Source organism: Pteropus vampyrus, unplaced genomic scaffold (assembly GCF_000151845.1).
Source record: "Pteropus vampyrus isolate Shadow unplaced genomic scaffold, Pvam_2.0 Scaffold432, whole genome shotgun sequence".
NCBI classification, from domain to species: domain Eukaryota; kingdom Metazoa; phylum Chordata; class Mammalia; order Chiroptera; family Pteropodidae; genus Pteropus; species Pteropus vampyrus.
Window position 1 is genome coordinate 1,175,925 of NW_011889213.1, and position 19,420 is coordinate 1,195,344.

The window sequence follows — 19,420 nt, forward strand, 5'->3', positions numbered from 1 at the left end:
TGACAAGGAGCAGTCACTCTCCCTGCCCCGGACTCGGGCTCCCTGACACAGGCTCTGTATGCGTCCCTTTGCTTCTTTTGCAAGAACGATGAGTGTAGCTTCAGGAGCCCTGAGTGCCTCCTGCCTCATCCTCCGAGGATGTTTTTGGTGCCAAAAGCACTGTTGGGACTTAGGAGACCTGGAACTCACAGGCTCTGCCACCCACCCACTCACTCACCCTTCCACTTGCCTGTACCGGTTTCCTCAGCTATAAGATGCCTTCCTCAGCTGCCCGCCAGGTTCTCGATGGCCGGAATGTTCTGTGTAGATCTGTGGCTGTGTCAAAGTGTGCAGGAGACCGGTGACCCCGAGCTGTTCAAGGGGAGGTTGGTGGAGTATCCCCAAGGGGATTGTTGTCACAGCGCCCTGCACCTTACTAGTCTTGTCTGGTTATTTCTCCCAGGCAGTGCTAGACGATCCTGGCTCCTTGGTCTGTCATGTCCTGGAGACAGGGGCAGACCAAGTAGTGAGTACTGAGATAAGGCTGGACTCTGCCCGAGGACCCTATAGGCTTCTGTTGGTGGCGGCAGAGGAGAAATTGTCAGTGGGGGCCACAGGTAGGGAGAGCAGCAGGAAAGAAGAAGGGACCCTCTTGACACCAGCTCCCCGTCTCCTGCAGATCCTGGCAGCCACCATCGACAACTCCCGGGTCATCCTGGAGATAGACAACGCCAGGCTGGCTGCGGACGACTTCAGACTCAAGTGCGCTCCTGCCTCCCTCTCCCTTCTGTATCCCTCCCCGCCCCAGCCCTGCTTTCTTGGCCTCTCTCCCTCCCCCAGCTCAAGCAGCCCAGACCCCTCTCCTTTCCTTATTTTTGGTTCCCGCTCTCTTCTAGGTATGAGAATGAGCTGGCTCTGCGCCAGAGCGTGGAGGCCGACATCAACGGCCTGCGCAGGGTGCTGGACGAGCTGACCCTGTCCAGAGCCGACCTGGAGATGCAGATCGAGAGCCTGAATGAGGAGCTGGCCTACCTGAAGAAGAATCATGAGGAGGTGGGGGTGGCGAGAGTAGAGCTGGGCTGCGGGCGCCTCCTCACAGCTGGCCGAAGGGCTTAGAGTTTCAAAAATGCACCCCCCCCTACTAAAACAGGGGTCCCCATGGAGAGGAAGGGCCATTGTTCTCTGGTGACACAGACCCTTTTCCTTCTCTGATCTTTAGCCAGGCCAGGTGGCCGGGGGAACCGTCGTCCCGATTTGTTTCACGAGTTCATGCAAAGGCCCTACTGTTTTGAGGTCTTCCCTTGGTAGCACCTAGAGAGGGAGAGAGACCCCCAGAGCTGAGGGGCCCATGTGGTCAAAAGTCCTCCTGAGCAGTGGGAAACAGAGGCTGGGAGGGTACGGGGGAGAGCCAAGGTCATGCAGCGAAGTAGGGACAGAGCCAGGATTGGCATATGGGGGACCCCAGACTCTCCCCTCTCTCTTCTGCCCTCTGTGTCTAAATGGGCCCCACCTACCCTGCAGGAGATGAGGGAGTTCAGTAGCCAGCTGGCCGGCCAGGTCAATGTGGAGATGGACGCAGCCCCAGGTGTGGACCTGACCCGCGTGCTGGCGGAGATGAGGGAGCAGTACGAGGCCATGGCGGAGAAGAACCGCCGCGATGCCGAGGCCTGGTTCTTCAGCAAGGTGGGCCTGACCTCCTAGCCTTCCCTAGCTCCCCAGGGCTCCCAGGAGGCCCACGGGCTCATTACTCTGTGTGTGACCTACAGACCGAGGAGTTGAACAAGGAGGTGGCCTCCAACACAGAGATGATCCAAACTAGCAAGACAGAGATCACAGACCTGAGACGCACCATGCAGGGGCTGGAGATTGAGCTGCAGTCCCAGCTCAGCATGGTATGGCCACCCCATCCCACCCCGTTCTACTCCACCTCACCCCACCTCACCCCAGTCTCTTCCACCCTCTGTGGTTGGTTAAGCCTTAGCATTCCCAAGCCCCCAAAAAGGAGGTTCCCTGCATGCATTCAACACCTCTCCCCATGCCCCCAGGGGCTTCCTTTTAGCCTGATGCGGTGTCTGTTGATCTGTCGCTCCATCAGAAAGCCGGGCTGGAGAGCTCGCTGGCGGAGACGGAGTGCCGCTACGCCACGCAGCTGCAGCAGATCCAGGGCCTCATCAGTGGCCTGGAGACCCAGTTGAGTGAGCTGCGCTGTGAGATGGAGGCTCAGAACCAGGAGTACAAGATCCTGCTGGACATCAAGACGCGGCTGGAGCAGGAGATCGCCACCTACCGCAGCCTGCTCGAGGGCCAGGATGCCAGGCAGGGGCAGTGTGCAGAGGGAGGAACGAGGGAGGGGCCGATTGTGGTCCAGGTGGAGAATCATCTTAGGGATTCAGCAGCAGTGCCAGAGAACTGGGCATGAGGAGAGAGGGCTCTGGATTCTGTGCTCAGGCCCTCGGTTGTTACCTTGGGCAGGTTATGTCACCTCTCTGGACCTGTGTGTTTTCTGTAAATGACAGGGGTTAGGCTAATGCTGATTCTATTCCATACATGAAACAGGTGTTATTGTAGGTTAGAATCTATCTGCTTGGGGGGTGGCAGATCTGGGTAGGCTCTCAGCCTCTGGAGAAGTCAGATGTGGGGGCGGTGATGGTGTGGGGGCTGGGGAGGACTGCTGAGCCAGCCACCAGGGCCTCCCATTGGGCAATCTGAGCTCCTGCCTTTGCTTACATCTGTTTCCCCCTTTTCCAGGATGGCTGGCATTGGCACCAGAGAAGGTAAGTAGGCTTAGCTCTTTTCTAGGAGGAGGGGAGCTGTCAAAACCATCATTCTCTTTGGAATGAGGAGGAAGGAGAAAGAAGTCAATCATCCCAGTAGAGTGAGGACATGCCCATTCCAGTTGACACCTCTTTTCCAGTGGAACCCTCTGTCAGCCCCAGTAGAGTTGGGGTTAAAGATTTACTGAGAAACTTCCAGGTCAAGAAGCCTCTGTCCAGGTCCCACCTTCATGGACTTATGCCAAAATGCACATGATTACTTCCTGTTAATGTGCAGTTAAAAACCCTGCCATTCTTGCTCACTGTGGGGCATACGTGCCACCACCACCACCCATCTCTATGATGAGTAGTTCAACAATAGCCTTTCTGGCAGCTCTTGAAGGATTGGCCAACGGCCATTCTCAGGGGTACTGTCCAGTTCTTCTGGAGCTCAGCCAAGGTCCTGGCCCCCTTGGGAGCGGAGGGGATGGAGAGGGTCCCCCAATCTAAAACTTGCTCTTTCTTTCGACAGCCTCCCTGGGAGGCGGCAGCAGCGGCAAACTCCACATCAACGTTGAGGAGTCAGTGGATGGGAAGGTGGTTTCTTCCCGAAAGAGAGAAATCTAAGCGCCTCGTGCGGGACACACGTTCCCCACCAGTCCTACCTTCCCGAGGCTTAACAGAGGACTGGCTAGAGGGGCTGGAAAAGTAAACTCGTTTCTGTCTTCAAAGGGTCTAGCTCAAGAGGGTCCCTCATCTCCTAGTCCGGAGCTCTGGATGCTCCCCCTCCTTCTGCCCTCCATCTCTCCCCACCTCCTTTAGAACAGGGAGGTGCAAGCAGCAGCTGTATTGTGTCACGAGTTCATTTTTACTGTATCTGTCCATGCAATAAAGAATCGCTTCTCCTTTTGCAAATATCTTTTGGTAGCATGTCCAGTTTTTCTTGTCGGGGCCTTTGAGGAGGCCCAGGGCACACATGCCGACATCTCCCCCAACATTGTCCTCTTCCTCGCATGATCATAATTCATTCTCTGAGGTGCCCAGGGAGCCTGGGACAAATCCAAGCTGCTCAAATGAGTTGCTCTTCTGGTTTACTCCATTTGGTGATCATGGAAGCAGGCGATGAGGGTGGGGTGGGTTGGTTCCTTGAAGCAGTTTTGTGCACTTAGCACAGAACTTGACACATTGACTAATTATTTACGGAATGAAGGCATGAATTGTATTGGTTCACCGCTGTATGGTTGGCATGGTGCTAGGCACACCCACCCATGGATTTCATTTAACATTCATAACTATGGGCGGCCAGGATTGATTACTTGCATCTTAGAGATGAGGAAACTTGGAGATGAGATGAGCAACTTAGAGATGAGGAAGTTGGGAAGATGTGTGGCTTGCCCAGTGGCCTCATGGATGGATAATAAGCGGCAGGGCTGAAACTGGGTCCGTGTCCGTATGACTCCAAGACCAGGGCTTCTTCCAGGACCCTAGGCCCCATCTCTTCATAGCTCATTTCCAAGACCCTACTTCTCGCTTCTTGCCCTCACCACATGTGCTATTTGAACCTTCCCTTTTTTTCTAGCCAGGCGTACCTGACCTCCAGGGTGGCTGAGCCAATTCCCATCTCTGCTCCCGTGCAAAGCTGGCTCTCATCCCCCTGAAGCTGCTATTTCCTCTGAAAGAGACACTTAAAATGCTCAGGAGGAGAGACACTTAAAATGCTCAGGATGAAAGACACCACCTCCAGGAAGCCCTCCCCGATTTCCCTAAACTTCAATCCAAAGCAACACCGACTCCTATTGCCCTTCTCAGTCCAAATCCCACTCTCATTCCCCTGTCCCCAGCGTCTCCACCTTTGGGCCCATTAGAGCAGCTGCATTTACGCACACCTGATTTGTTGTCTCTGGTCTGGGTCTGGTTCCTCTGAGATTCTTGGCCCTGGAGAGAGGGCAGGGAATGAGGAAGTAGAGAATTCTGGGTGCCGTGCTGGGTTCGGGTGAGGATTGAGAGGAGAAGGAGAGCTGGTTTCTTAATCCTGCGGGGGAGAGAAGTTTGGGGGTACTTCTGTTATCTTGAGAATCAGATCATTTGGGGGGAGAGCCAAGCCCTCTGAGAGGGCTCCTTGAGTCTCTCTGGGTGAAACTCCTTGCCCAGCAACCCTCCGTTGGAGAGAAGGTGGCATCTGCTTTCTGGGGGAGATTTAATCTAGACTATGTCTCTTGAGTATACACTTTGAGGCCAGGCTTCCCTGAGGCTGGAGGAAGGAGATGGAATTTATTAAGTACCTACACTGTGCCAGCCTCTGGGCAGGGCATTCAATGGATGGCATCTCATTCACTATCTCAGCAGCTTTGTGAAGGCGGATCGGTCTTTGGCGTCAGTTTTCAGAAGAGGAAATCGAGGCCCAGGGAAGTTAAGTAGCATGAACAAAGTCATAAGCTGGGAAATAGTGAAACTGGGTTGAGGCCGTCTCTCTGATTCCAGACCCTTGCTTTAGCCTTGATGTCACGAGGGTGACCGAAGATGGCCACGCCTTTCTTACGAGCGTGGGCTAATCTGAAACCCACTTCTTAACCTCTGTGGGTAGCCTTTTCAAGGGTCATACAGCCGTTATGGTTAGAAAGATTGTCCTTTCAGCTAACCTTGGTTTCTCATGCCGAGGTTTAAGCTCACGCTGAAGCCCAAAGCACCAGGTGCCATGTCCTCAACATTCTGGGAACAGTTAGGCTCCTTTTTGAGACTTGGACCCAACAGCCTGGCTGCTGTTCCTGCCTCACCTCAGACCTCTGGGCCTCTGTCTCAAGCCTTCTAAGCAGCCAGCAAAGGGTTTTCTCAGTCTTTGGTTTGCAAGAATAACCACTTCTAATGCAGAAAGGCAATGTGGGGCTTGGCCCTCCTCCTGCCAGCCTTCTCTCAGAGCAGACCTCTGAGCTGGAAGAGAGGAAGGCTGTTTCTCTCTCCTTGGGGTGCCCATTCCTGCTTTCCTGGGATTCCAGAGGGGCTGTCAGAGAGGTCTTTGGACTTGCCAAGTTGTCCCCTGCCTGACCCTGGAATGAGATGCCCGTGCCCAGGGATAACTCATGCCTAGCTGAGCCCTTAAATAGTGTGCCGTAGAGATTGCCGCCTTCTGCCTGCCCCTGGGCTGAGGTTGGGCTTGGATCCCAGCCAATCTGGGAGGCATGTAGCCTTTTTCTTTCAGAGAGAGGGTGGCTTTGGGACTAAGGATTAGGGCCTTGGGCGTGTCCGCTGTACAGGTTGGGCTTCCTAGAGCAGGCATGGGGCATGCCTGCCACTACTCTCTGAGGACTTTGATGGGTTGCTGTCCCTTCTTGGGTCTCGGTTTCCCCCCCTTTAAATTGAAGAATCTGTCTGGGCATGGTGATCTTGAAGATCCCTGTGAGTTAATCTGTGTCCTTGGACTTCAGAGGGGAGTCCGCACTGTGAGATCTGTGACAGCAGGGCCATGTCCACTCTATGCACTGTTGTGTCTTCAGAGTGGGTGCAAAATAAAATCTTGTTGAACTAATTTATGCACTTAGTCTCCTTTGCTTTTTCCTGCCTTAGACATGGCTCTGGATGTTCACTAGTATCTTGGGTGTGTGCCCATCTGGTGGTCACTCATCCCTCCATAGGCAGCTAGTGGCACAGGGAGAAATGAGAAGCTGGCAGCTTTCCCCATGAGATTTGGAGCTGGAGCGACTCCACTGGATATTGCTCCCATTTGCCACTCCTTCTCACCCAAATCCAGCAGACGGTGTACCCCTGAAACAGCTTCTCAGGCCTTTATGAAGAACTTTCCTCTGCCAGGAGCAGTGCGCAGAGGTTTATTAGACAAAGACCTGTCGTCAGGAAATGTAAGACTGAGTGGGCAAATAAGATAGAGATGCCACCAACTGTCACTTGTCTGGTTGCTGTGGGCACTGTACCGGCTGCAGAGACCAGAGAGGGAGGCAAAACAATGTGTTGACACAGGATGGAGTCCCAGAAGAATTCTCGGACTGGTCATTTAACAACTATGAGCTGGCATTTCCTCATTTGTAGAAGGGAAGGAGAAGCAGCCGTCCTCCTGCCGAGCTTCTCAAATGCTAACTCATCTAATGCCTGTTTTTTAGTTTCAGCCACTGAGGCACTGAAATGTTGAGTGACTTTTCCAAGGTCGCATAGCTAGTCGATGGCAAATGTAAGGTTGAAACTCAGGCCCACCTAATTCAAAGCCTTTGCCAGCCTCTGGGAAGCCCTGGGGGATATAAAAAGAATTTTAGAAAGCTGGGTGCTATAGAAATGTAAGAGTCTGAGGCATTAAGGCTAGTCTGGAGAAGGCTCTTGGGGACCGCTGTGCCAAACAGGCGTTTCTGAGGGTGGGGAGCTGCCCACAGGGCCTCGGTCTGCTATCTGGGGAGGGTCTGCCTTCCAGGAGAGGCCCCTCCCCTGGGGAAGAGCCTCAAGACCCTTTGGGAAGTGGGTCAGCCATCCTGGCTCTGGGTCCCTCGTGGTCCAGGGAGAGAAGTAAAGAGAAGGGAGGAGCCTGATCTCAGGTCTATGCAAGGAACCCTGGATTAGGAGCTTGGGGACAGGATGCAAGCCTCAGCTCTGCAGATGAACAGTCTAGCGACCACAGACAAACTTTTGAGAACCAGAGACTCAGAATGGAAATTGCTGAAGGAAACTTAGAAGTTATTTCATTGTAAGGCCCGTGATGAGTTGGAGGTAGAGCTGGAAATCCAGACATTTCTCCTTGTTTCCCACTGCTTTGGGCCTTGGCCCTCTGGGCCTCAGTTTACCCACAAGTAAAATGATGGGGTTGGATGGGAAGGTTCCCTAGACAATCCTGGCTCTGACATTCATGTCGAGTGGGTACCCCCACAAGCCCCGAGCTTTAGTGCTCACACCAGAGACAGACAGCAGACGGGCTGACCCATCAGACCAACAGCCGCTGTGGGAAGCAAGACCATACACCAGCCAGGTCTGGGATGATGGGGTCCTGAAAATAAAGATGATATCACAGGACACCCTTGCTTGGATGGGATGGTGCTAACACTGGCCTGAAAGGGATTTACTAGGCAGTGGTTAAGGGCACAGACCCTGGAGCCAGAGGTTTAAATCTTGGCTCTAACCAATTGAATTTAGGTAATGTATGTAACCTCTCTGGGCCTCAGTTTCCTCACCTGAAAAAAAGGGTATGACACAAATAATAGAGTTCTTTTGAGGACCAAGTGAGGTCATGCATGTAGTGTGTTTAACGCAGTGTTAAGAAATGTCAGCTAGTGCTATTTCATTATCTTTTAACACAAGTAGAACACCCAGAGATCATGCAATGAGTTCATAGTAAGGCTCCAAGACAACACGAGGTTGGGTAGACAGAGCCAGAGGCCAGGTTTAAATCTTGACTTCATGGTGACTTTGGCCAAGTGACTTGGCCTCCCTGGACGCCAGCTGCCTCATCTGTAAATGGGGCCCATAAAACCCTGTCCATTGTCGCGTGGACTTAGTGACCCGTGCTCAGTGCAGCCTCATTTGCTGGGGGTGCTCGTGAATGCTGCTTTTCCTCTCTTTCCTGGAAATGTTATCGGGGAAGGGACTGAATTTGGTGTCATTTTGTCAGAAAGCAAAACAAGAAGCTCAAGTAACTGGGTCCCCAAGATGGGCTTCTCCCCAGCTTCCTCCAGGAGGGCCCAACATGTGTCTGCCTGCCCTGTGGGCCCATGGGTCAGAGGAAGGCATTCCTGTCTTAAGGCACCACAAGTCCCTGCTGGGGTGGAGAGGGGCCAAGCCCTGACCCTGTGAGGGGAGGCATGTCATGGCCACCAGTGTTTGTACTGCTGGGGCTGTGCAGGATCTGTCGTATTGTTCCTCTGAGAGGCGTTGGCAGAACCTGCTCAACAGCCCCAGGAAGATCATCAATCTAGGCCTGGCAGGTTCCATTAATCACCTTCTTGTCAGTTTTGATCCTCTGCTGAGAGAGGGAGAGTGCCTGCTTTGGACTGAATCACGTCTTTTCAGAGAGAGCTGAGCCATCATTTTGGAGCAGAAGGGCCGGGCCAGGTCAGGGGTCAGCCCAAGGCCCTGGGCTCACAGAGGTCTTTAAGCACCCCCAACACACCCTGGCTCGCTCCCTGGCGCTTTCCTACCTGCAGAAAACCATGGACAAGAAAGCTCTGACTCAGAGCCTTCTCTCCTGGTCTTGCTTGCTGAATCAGCCAAGGGGTTTCCAGGATAACCTAAAGTCTGGGCCACCCCAGCCCCTGACCTGGTCCCAACAGACCTTCTGACTGCTGTGAGCCAGAAGGCTTCTCCCTAGAGGTCATTCACAGCAACCTTGGCCCCCTTGGTGAGTTGGGCTGGGAGCCCGAGTCCAGGGTCCTCCAATCTCAGCCCTGAAAACTTCTCCTTCTCTTCTGGGTTTGGAGAGGCCACCCCAAGGCCCTTTTCTTCCAGCCTGAGTGGTTACTAAACACCGGTGGCTCAGTTTCAGCTGTGTCTGTCCCAGGCTTCTTGGCAGAGACCCTGGCCCCAGGCTCTGTGTCACATTCTCCCATGTGACCGCTTGGTTAAACACGCACAAGCTGAGGCAGATGTCTTGTGGTCGGGGAGCTAGAAAAGGCCCTGCTTAGGTATTGCAAGACCTTCTTTCTGGGCTTGGCCGTGCCTCCAAGGCAGCCGATATAATGGAGTGATTAAACACACGGGTCAGGCCGACCCAGGGCTTCTCAACATCAACATTATTGACCTTTTGGGCCAGAGAATTTTTTGTTGTAGGGGCGTCCCTGTGCATGGGAGGATGTTTAGCAACATCCCTAGCCTCTACCCTCCAGATTCCAGGAGGATCCCCCTGTTGTGACAACCAAAATATTTCTAGACATTGTCAAATGTCCCCTGGGAAATAAAACAACCCTGAGCCGAGGACCTCTGAACTGATCTATGGTGACAGTAGTTGGAATATTGTTGGGGTGTGGGGTGTAGGTAATTGACTGGGAAAAGGCACAAGGAACTTTATGGAGTGTTGGGAATGTTCTGGGTGGTGGGTGCACAGGCGAACACATGCTGAAAACTTTATACACGGGTAAAAATGCGTTAAACTGGATGCGTGATTTGTACATCTTATTATATAAAGAACATACCTAAAAATGAGTCTTCGTTGTCAGACAGAACCAGACTTGGGTTTCAGTCCTGACTCTGCCCTTAAGATTCAGTCTCCTCATGTGTAAATGGGGATAATCATAGGACCCTCTTCACTGGGCTGCTGCAAAGATGAAATGAGACAGTGAGAACAAAGTTTTTAGACCAGTACCCATTGTGGCGAGGGATCTGAGAGCAATAGCTTTTATAATGTGCAGGGTCGCTTCCTCTTTCTGTGCCTCAATTTCCCTAGTCGTGTTGGATGGTCCCTAAGGTTCCTTGCCATTTGTGACTTTATCTGATGGTCTTGCAGCCATCTTTTTCTCAGCCTAAACACTTTCAAAATAGTTGATTCTATAGGACCAAGCAAAGTTTGTCGTCAGAGTCATTGGAAGCACTTGAGTAGATGAACTGCTAAGAAGGATGCAGAACACTTGAGTCAGAAGTTTTAGAAATAGAAGGAAGGGAGGCTGAGGGCCGCGGTGACCTGGCAAAGCACCAGGCCATTTTGCAGCCACCTCTCTCTGAGAAGCCTTTGCAGCTCGGTCCCCATTCTAACATTGGGTGGGGCTGAGAGCCTATGGGAGTGAGCTCCCTAAGTGGGGAGGTGAAACAGAATCCAGTTGTCAAAAGATAGTCTCAAGAAGAACACCGTTCCCTCTGAATCATCCCTTTTGTTAAGGATTAAAAAAAAAAAAGCCACCCCCCGCAAAGGCACAACCCACCCTGGTGAGCAGAGGTAACTGAGCTTGTGGGAAACAGATGTGTAGCTGGCACCAGTCAGAGGGTGGGGAAGGGAGGAGAGAAGATGGGGCGATTGTCCAACCCCTGTGGAGAGTGTATAAAAGGCATCCACAGGGGGAAGAACCACAGTCCTCAGCCCAGGCCAAGTCAAGCTGTTCACACCTGCTCTCCATCTTGCTCTCACCATGAGCTGTCGTCTGCAGAGCTCCTCCGCCAGCTATGGAGGTGGTTTCGGGGGTGGTTCCTGCCAGCTGGGAGGAGGCCGCAATATCTCTACCTGTTCAACCCGGTTTGTCTCTGGGGGATCAGCTGGGGGCTATGGGGGTGGCGTGAGCTGCGGCTTTGGTGGAGGGGCTGGTAGTGGTTTTGGGGGTGGCTTTGGAGGTGGCTTTGGAGGTAGCTTTGGAGGTGGCTTTGGAGGTGGCTTTGGAGGTGGCTTTGGTGACTTTGGTGGTGGCGATGGCGGCCTCCTCTCTGGCAATGAGAAGATCACCATGCAGAACCTCAACGACCGCCTGGCCTCCTACCTGGACAAAGTGCGCGCCCTGGAGGAGGCCAACACCGACCTGGAGGTGAAGATCCGCGACTGGCACCAGAAGCAGAGCCCAGTCAGCCCGGAGCGTGACTACAGCCACTACTACAAGATCATAGAGGAGCTCCGGGACAAGGTGAGACCATGGATGCCGAGGAGAGCGTCTCTGTGCAGGGCGGAGCCTCGAAAGACAGGAAACGCAGTACTCCAGGGCACTGGAAGCTGCAGTGGGAACAAGATTCTCACTCTTCCTGTGGGGGAAAATTCTAGTCTTTTACTACCAAGCATCTCTACTCCTGATGGGCTTTCTCATGCTATAACCCTCCAAATGCACCTTCTCCCATTCCTTGTTTTCATTGTTGTTATTACTCATGTCGACATTTTTACTGTTTTCCAAACAGTTATGGTATTAGTGTGACTCAATCTTTATGGTCCTAACCCACTGAGTTATTGGAAGCCATGACAGTTTTAAAAGCCACTAAGAATGACTAAAATCAACAGACAAAGGGATACAAGTTCATTCACTGGTCTGGGGACCATTGAAACTCTTATTGTCAGTTGGCTGCGACCATGTGAGGTAGATGGAGGCAGAGGCTCAGGCAGTGTTAAGCTGAGATTCCCTCCATGGCCTGTCCATCACACTGTGATGCCAGCTTGATGGAACAGAAATCCACCTTCCTGGGCTGAGTCTAAGATTTGAGGGGTGGATTTAAATGTTTTGGAATATAAAAGTGTCGACAAGGAATTCAAATGAATAGGTATATTCGTTAGATTTTTCTTCCACTCATTTGGGAGGCCAGCTCCATTGCAAGTATTATGAAGTGCATGCAGTCAGATCGACTTCCTCCTGAGAGGTTTCTCGACACAGTGGCCCAGATGGGTTGCCAGTCTGAGGCTGTGGAGACGTGACCGACCAAAGATGATTTTGGTGAGCTTGGTCCCTTGAAATGCACATCCTGATCTTCCCCATCATGACCAGACATAGATAGCTACAGCAACAGAACAATCCAAAGGGATCTGGCCCGCCCCTCACTTAGCAGAAAAGGAACCGAGGCACAGCTCATATGGAAAAATCTGATGACAACCGGTCGCACCCATGTTTTCTCAGCCCTCCTCTCCAAGCTCACGGAACCTCCAGCGGTTACATTCTGTATTTTGCAGATCCTGGCGGCCACCATTGACAACAACCGGGTCATTCTGGAGATCGACAATGCCAGGCTGGCTGCCGATGACTTCAGGCTCAAGTGAGTTTATTTCTCTCATTCACTTTTCCCGGCAGTCTCTTGTTTTAGACAAATGCTCATCTGAACAATGAAATTGAGGCTTCTCAGGAGTGAAGGTCTTGGAGGAGTAGCAGAGTCCAGGGCAGGGCAAGTGTCTAATGTCACTTCTGTGTGGCTTTTTCAATAATTAAAAAAAAATCCTTTAGGTATGAGAACGAGCTGGCCCTGCGCCAGAGTGTGGAGGCCGACATCAACGGCCTGCGCAGGGTGCTGGACGAGCTGACCCTGTCCAAGACGGACCTGGAGATGCAAATCGAGAGCCTGAATGAGGAGCTGGCCTACCTGAAGAAGAACCACGAGGAGGTGAGAGGGAGCGCAGGCTTGCCGTGGCTGCATCACCTCCAGTGAGAAAGGCGAGCAGTCTGCTGCAGCCAGACTCAGCCCTCCATGCGGGACCTGGAAAGGCCTTCCAGAACACTCCCAGAGCATCCAGAGCCAAGGAGAGGGAAGGTGAGGAGCTTCACACCTCTTCCTCTCCCATCCCCACAGGAGATGAAAGAGTTCAGCAACCAGGTGATAGGCCAGGTCAACGTGGAGATGGATGCTACCCCTGGCATCGACCTGACCCGCGTGCTGGCAGAGATGAGAGAGCAGTACGAGGCCATGGCGGAGAGGAACCGCCGCGATGCCGAGGAATGGTTCCATAACAAGGTGCCAGCCCTCTTCCCCCATGGAGCCAGGGGGTTCCAGGGCCTCCCAGCCGGTCCCCTCCATCACCTTCTTCCTGCTTGATTTTCAGAGTGCAGAGCTGAACAAGGAGGTGTCTTCCAACACTGCTATGATTCAGACCAGCAAGACGGAGATCACGGAGCTCAGGCGTACGCTCCAAGGCCTGGAGATCGAGCTGCAGTCTCAGCTCAGCATGGTACCTCTGCTGTCCCCTGCCCAGCAGCCACCATCTCTACCCCTCCCCTGGGCCTGGCTCTCCTCATAACTTCTCTGTTGCCCCACCAGAAAGCCGGGCTGGAGAGCACGGTGGCAGACACGGAGTGCCGCTATGCCACACAGCTGGCACAGATCCAGGCTCTGATCAGCTGTATCGAAGCCCAGCTGAGCGATGTGCGGGCTGACACTGAGCGGCAGAACCTGGAGTACCAGCAGCTCATGGACATCAAGACGCGGCTGGAGCAGGAGATCGCCACCTACCGCAGCCTGCTCGAGGGCCAGGACGCCAAGTAGGTCCTCGCTAGTCTCTCTCTTGAGTGACCGCAGGACCCTCGGTTATCAGAGCAGACAGGGTCTTAGGGATCGGGCCTTGTCTCTTAGACACGTAGGGACTTATCTGAGCTTTAACAGCCTGGAAGAAGAAAGACCCAGGACCAGAGCTCTCCTGTCTTCTTGAATCAGTCTGTGGAGCATCTCCTCAGCAGGTTTCAGGGTCAATACCTTTCAACATTCTAATTCGAGCCTCTGAATTAGACCGTCAGAAATAGGAATATCTTCTATTGGAAAAATATTAGCTTGGCTTCAGGTCAGCCCAACAAGGCTATTAAGATGGTGATTTAGCTGACTTCAGACTGTTTGCAGGGGAGGAGTCTGGGTGGGGGGCTGAGTGAACCAGAGGAAAAACAAAACTTTTGGCAAATGCCTTGCATCTTGGGGCCAATGATATCTCCTCCTGAGGCCTCAGACAGACAGGCCTGGCAGCCATCTGCTGCTGCTGTCCCCTAGGCTGGGGGCACAGCTAGGTAAAAAAACCAAACAAACAGAAAAACAAACCCAACTCAGGGGCTCCAAACGATGGTCTGGGTTGTTCCATCTGAGAACAGGTAAGCAGCTGTCCTCAGCTGCTTTCCGCTCATGGCTGCCTCTCTCCTCTCTCCCAGGATTGTTGGCTTCACCTCAAGAGGTAAGGAAATATTGGGGGGAGAGGCTCCTGTTCACTCTCCTGAGGGGTGGGAGGGAGGTGGTGCTAGGCTCCCCTGTGGAGGGTGGATGAGGCTGCGGTGGAAGTGGTCATTTGCTCATCTATTTTCCTCAAGAGCCTCTGGGCTGTCTTGGAGGGAGCCAGCTTTGGGGACAATCATAGAGTCACCTGACCAGAGAAGGAGTTTGGGGTCCTCCTGGGGGTCCTGATTTGGCCTGAGGTGAGCTTCCTCCAGTCTGAGCATCTCTTGCCTCCTCTTTCCCAGGAACCACCAGCACCAGCAGCACCACTACTACTGGCGTCAGTTCCAGCAACCGCGCTTCGGAAACCCGTAGGCCTTCGGAAACCCGTAGGCCTTAAAGCTGCCTAGCATCCTCTTCAGCACCCAGAGGAGGAATGAGCTGAAGGTTCCTGCAGGAGAGAGGGAGGGACTAGGGGACACTCAGTCACTCTGCCCCCAGGCGCCTGGCCCCTACTCTCCTGGGCACGGTCACTCCTTGCTCTTCTCTCTCTGGGTCAACTTCCTTTTTTTTTTTTTTCCTGATCCAGCTGTTCTGATTTCTTAGCTTCTCTACTAAAAAGAAAAGATAATTCAATAAAGTTTCCTGCCTTTTTGCAAACGTAATTTCGATTCTGGCCTGGTTTCTGAGGATGGTCCCTGCCAAGACCCCAATTTGGGGCTGTGGGTGAGTGGGTTTCCCTGACAAGTCCAGTCCAGGGAGCTTCCAGTGGGGAAGAATACAGGCACCTGGGCCAACCACCGGCACCCAGGTGCAGCAGTGACAAACACAGGGGGCACAGGTGGCTCCTGGATGGTGGCGCCCAGCAAACTTGGGTAACTGGAGTAAACCAGAGCCGTGCAGAGATACGTGAGCCAGTTCAACACTCTGTAGGGTGTCCGGTGGTAATAAGGCAGCAACTGGTTCTAGTTGAGTCAGGTTGTGGGGAGACATGGGGGAATGGTATGGAGTGGGGCAGCTTCATCAGGTCTGCTGGGCCGATATTGCCCCTCCCAGGGGTGGCCAGCTGCCCACGCCCACAGCAAGCTCACACCCCTGCTTCCTGGGGCTGCAGCTATGAGGAAGCAGCCCACCCCGCTGGTGTCTGACTAACCTCTGTGTCAATCAATGACTGTTTGCGAATGAGCACATTAACTTTGCATGTTAACTCAAGGAATACAAAATAGAGACGAAAGTAATAATGGATCTAGCACTAACTGTGTACAGAGTGCCTTCCACTCTTTATTTCATTCGTCTTTACAACAAGCCCATGAGTTAGCACACTTATGCCATTTTACACATCTGAAGGCTGAAGCTCAGACTGGTTAAGTGACCTGCCCAGTGTGAGAGTTGGGGTCCTCATCCCAGCGTGTTTTCCAAGGGGCGGCTGGCCCTTTGTCAGAGTCAAGTGTTCAGCTCTGGGATTCTAGGGAAAAAAAGACGAGGCTCTCTTCTCAACCCTGACATTTAGGGGACCAAGACATCAACCACTGAACGTTCCTGTGGCATCCCAGTGTCTCAGAGCCCCAGAGGGACACAACTTCACACAGCAGATGCTGCACAAATATGGCCAATTGCTGTGCTGCCTGTGTGACTCCTGGCTGCTTCAGTCACCCTCCTCCTTGCCCTTAGCAAAAGATGCCTCCCTCTCCCCAAGGCTCCGCCTGGATAGATGGGACAGTGTACTCCTGCCATCCCCATGGGGTTGTGTATCCTGCTTGGGTCCTGCAGGGGGCAGGCTCACTCCAGAGAGCAGTCAGTGCTTCTAAGGCCACCCGTTGGGACACAGATTGAAGGGACAGGGCTCTAGACCTGGTTTTACCCTGGCTTGGTCCCTACATAAGGCCCTGTCCAATCTCCAGTGTCTTGTTGGGCAGCTGGGCACTGGGGCCAGCAGGGCATGGCCGAGGACGGAGCTGCAGCCCTGAGACCCCTGGTGTACCTGTTGTCCCTCTGTTTGGGACAGCAACCTGGAGGGTCCACAGAAGACCCAGAATATGAGATGAGGGTGTTTGGGCCTTCCTAGCAAGGGGAATCTTGCTGTCCCCCACCAAGGGAGGCCTGGGGAAGAGGAGGAAGAAATATCACAGGAGGGCTGAGGTGGATGGGCTATGCAGCAGTTTTCCCTCGTCACCTGTGGGGTCTTTGTCTCTCTCTGCCTGACTCAGTGCATCTCGGGGGCCGCTGGGGACTTGCTCCCAGTTGGATGGTGTTCCTGGGGCTTTTGGTGGCTGGAGTGGAGCAGGGTATGTAGGTTGCTTTCAGCAACTCCCCTGGAAGCTGCAGAGTTTGGGAGGAATCAGGTGGGTGAGCAGGTGCTGCTCTTGGGGTGGAGATTTGGGGGAGTTGGCCAAGAGCTGGTGTTCACTTTTCTGGCCCATTTTTATAGACGGTCATAATAACTCTGTGGCTCCTTTCATCCAAGGATCTCAGACCAGGTTGAAAGTAGAATCCACAGTATAAAGCACAGTTAATTACAACCTGGAGGCCACAGTCTGGTTTGCAGACATGCTGCTGTTAGTAGGAAGATAGTGAGATTCACTGCACATCAGCCCCTGTAAATGCAGACGATGGAACCCAATCAAACGAGGAAATTCGCTTTGTGGTTCAGTTAAGTGGTACCTCAATCAAGGGGACGCAGGAGATTGCTGAGGTCCCAGTGGGCCTGGCTGTGTGTCTCCCACAAATCACAGGTTCTCTAAGCATAGCAGGGAGAGCAGAGACAGCTCTGGGATTCTCCATAAAAGCTGGGTGGGGGGAGTTAGGGACTGAGTGGATCGAGCAGGAGGCCCTGGACTCTTCCAGATGGGAGCTATCAGCCAGCACACCTGTGCGGGAAGAGCCGGCCCGTAGGCAAGAAGGCAGAGCTTGGCATGAGAAAACCAGAGAGGTACGGCTTCAGATTGGGGTCAGGGTGGCTCTCTGGGCCCCCCACATGGCAAGAGCAGTTTGCAGCTGAATCCTGAAGCTCTGGGCAATAGCTAAAGCCATACCCTGGGAAAAGAAAAAATACCTTTGTATTTTGGGGAAGTTGAGAGTTCCAGGGCAATTCTGGGCCTGGTAAAAGGGGGAATTTTGAGGACCGATCAGGGTAAGGTTGGGGCCCAGTGGGGATTCAGGCTCATGCACGGAGCAGCACGTTGGGAAGCTGGGTGCCTGGGAGTCTTGCAGACACCCAGAGTCTTGGGAGGATCTACGGCTCAGGGCCATGGCCAACTCGTCAGTCATCCTGAGGCCCCTGAGCAGTGACTCTGGGACCTGTAGAGGGGCAGCCAGGGAACGGAGAAGACCTTGGTTACCCGGTTCACGTCCAGGTAAGGCCTGGCAACAGCAAAGGGTAGGTAGAAGTTTGGGGCACAGGCTGGGGGATGAAGAAATAGAGCAGAGAGGGACTTGCCATATCTTGCCTAGGAAGGTCTGAGTCACCCTGTTCAAGGCAGCTTGCCATCAGAGTGGAATGTCAATGAAGTGGCCAGGATGTCAGAAAAGACAGCTCAGCACTGTACTTCCAAGTTCTGTTTACTGGGCCTGTGACAGCAAAAATGGCAGCCACTGAGAACAGGGCATAAAAGACAGAAAGACACCACTTTCCAAGGGAAGCTTGGATATACCTGTCCCTGTGACCAGCCAGTCATGTTGTCAGGCCACAGCGGGAAGAGGGAAGGGACAGCTGTGTCTTGTTTGACCAAGGCTCTTAGCCAGTGATACTTCCTCACCCAGGATTGTCAGATAAAATGCAGGACGCTCAGTTGGATCGGAATTGCAAATAGACAACAAATAAGTTTGTAGTATAAGTATGTCCAAACATTACCTATCTTTTTATTTGCTAGATCTGGCAACCCTAGCTTTAGCAGGTCCGAGAACAGCCCTGAGTGTTCTGCCATCAAAACTGAATAAGTGAGACCTTTTTCTGGTTCTCTGGACAAATTAAATTGGTGGTTGGAAATGTCTTAATTGAGATTTCCACCCCCTTCCCATAATTTGTGTACCTGCTACTACATGTGTGAGCTAGAACCTCACATTAGCTGGCAGCAGTTTGGGCACAAGCTTTTGATGCAGGTGACACAAAATATATAGTAACCTTGTTTTTCCAGGAGTGGCCAGGAATCCCATGTGCTTTGTCACTTGAACGAATTCTTTGTTACAAGGAAAAAGCAGTTGTGTGGGGGTGAGTGAGATCAGTGTGAGTCTCCCCATTTCTGAGTGGGTTCTGGTTTGGGTCTAAAGAGGTTAAGACGTGGGATCAGCATTTCTTAGATGCCTGTTATGGTGGGAAATTCTGCGAGACCTGTGTGTATGGACGTCAAAGGTGGAACGGGTAGAAGGGACAACCAGGAAGATGAAGTGTAAGCCAGCAGGATTCTAAGAGAGGCAGCCATGGACTTCTTGAATGATCTTATTCCTTTGGTGCCCGGGTGTCGTCGTAGGTGACCTGGCTGTCCCATGGTCCACTGTCTGTTTCCTCCAATGCCTTTGGGACACTGTAGTATGGTGGTGGCTGAGACACTCTGACCACAGTCCAGAGAAGCGGGGAAACAGGGACCCAGCCTGGAGACCCCATTTCCTTCTTGGGCACGCTGTGACAGGCTGTTCCTGGTGCCTTCTGCATCAAAAGGACTGCTCAGAGCTGGGCAGAAGGACACTTAGGCTTGACTTCTTGGGTCCTTTACTCATGAAGAACCGTGGCTTCCAGAGGGAAACTCATTTGAGGGTAGAGACTTCTTTTTACCAAAGAAGGAGCCACAATCTCAGTGGTCGACTTTGAACTTAATGCCCTTTCACGATGAGCTTGGGAAAAGCCAGAGTGTTTTCTATTCCTGTAGCAGCATCTCCCCTCCTCCTTGTCCCTGAAGTTGGAGCCAGGTGGGCAGAGAGCATCCTGTTAGGTCTGTAGCCCTAAAACCAGCACTTGCATCTGCAGTGGGGATGGGGGGCTTTTGGAAGCTTCTAGAGTAAAGGTCAAAGGCTAGACAGAGAGTCTTAGCTGATGGGGTCTCTGCAGCTCTGGATACAGTCCCAGTTACCACTTCTTTGAACAACTGTATTTCCTTGCACATCTGGGTCAGGAATCAGTATCCTGACCCAGTATTCAGAGGAATCAGTATCCCATAAAACCAGGCTAAATGGTTTGTGTGCCGGAAACAATGTTT

The 19,420-nt window shown here is 52.8% G+C and overlaps 2 protein-coding genes across 2 annotated transcripts in view; both read left to right on the plus strand.

Annotated features, from left to right (window-relative positions):
* KRT15 (keratin 15) overlaps positions 1-3,649 on the plus strand; it is a 6,176-nt gene extending 2,527 nt beyond the window's left edge. The window contains exons 2-8 of the mRNA XM_011381263.2: positions 659-741; positions 876-1,032; positions 1,501-1,662; positions 1,746-1,871; positions 2,075-2,295; positions 2,728-2,753; positions 3,265-3,649. Coding sequence (XP_011379565.1) covers positions 659-741; positions 876-1,032; positions 1,501-1,662; positions 1,746-1,871; positions 2,075-2,295; positions 2,728-2,753; positions 3,265-3,359 — 870 coding nt within the window. The 3' untranslated portion in view covers positions 3,360-3,649. The remainder of the gene's footprint in view (positions 1-658; positions 742-875; positions 1,033-1,500; positions 1,663-1,745; positions 1,872-2,074; positions 2,296-2,727; positions 2,754-3,264) is intronic.
* Positions 3,650-10,682: 7,033 nt separating this feature from the next.
* KRT13 (keratin 13) lies at positions 10,683-14,896 on the plus strand. The gene is made up of 8 exons (XM_011381265.2): positions 10,683-11,257; positions 12,283-12,365; positions 12,551-12,707; positions 12,894-13,055; positions 13,144-13,269; positions 13,359-13,579; positions 14,231-14,253; positions 14,537-14,896. Exons 1-8 carry the CDS (start codon positions 10,775-10,777, stop codon positions 14,629-14,631), a joined length of 1,350 nt encoding a protein of 449 aa, XP_011379567.1. The 5' UTR covers positions 10,683-10,774; the 3' UTR covers positions 14,632-14,896.
* The last annotated feature ends 4,524 nt before the right edge of the window (positions 14,897-19,420 follow it).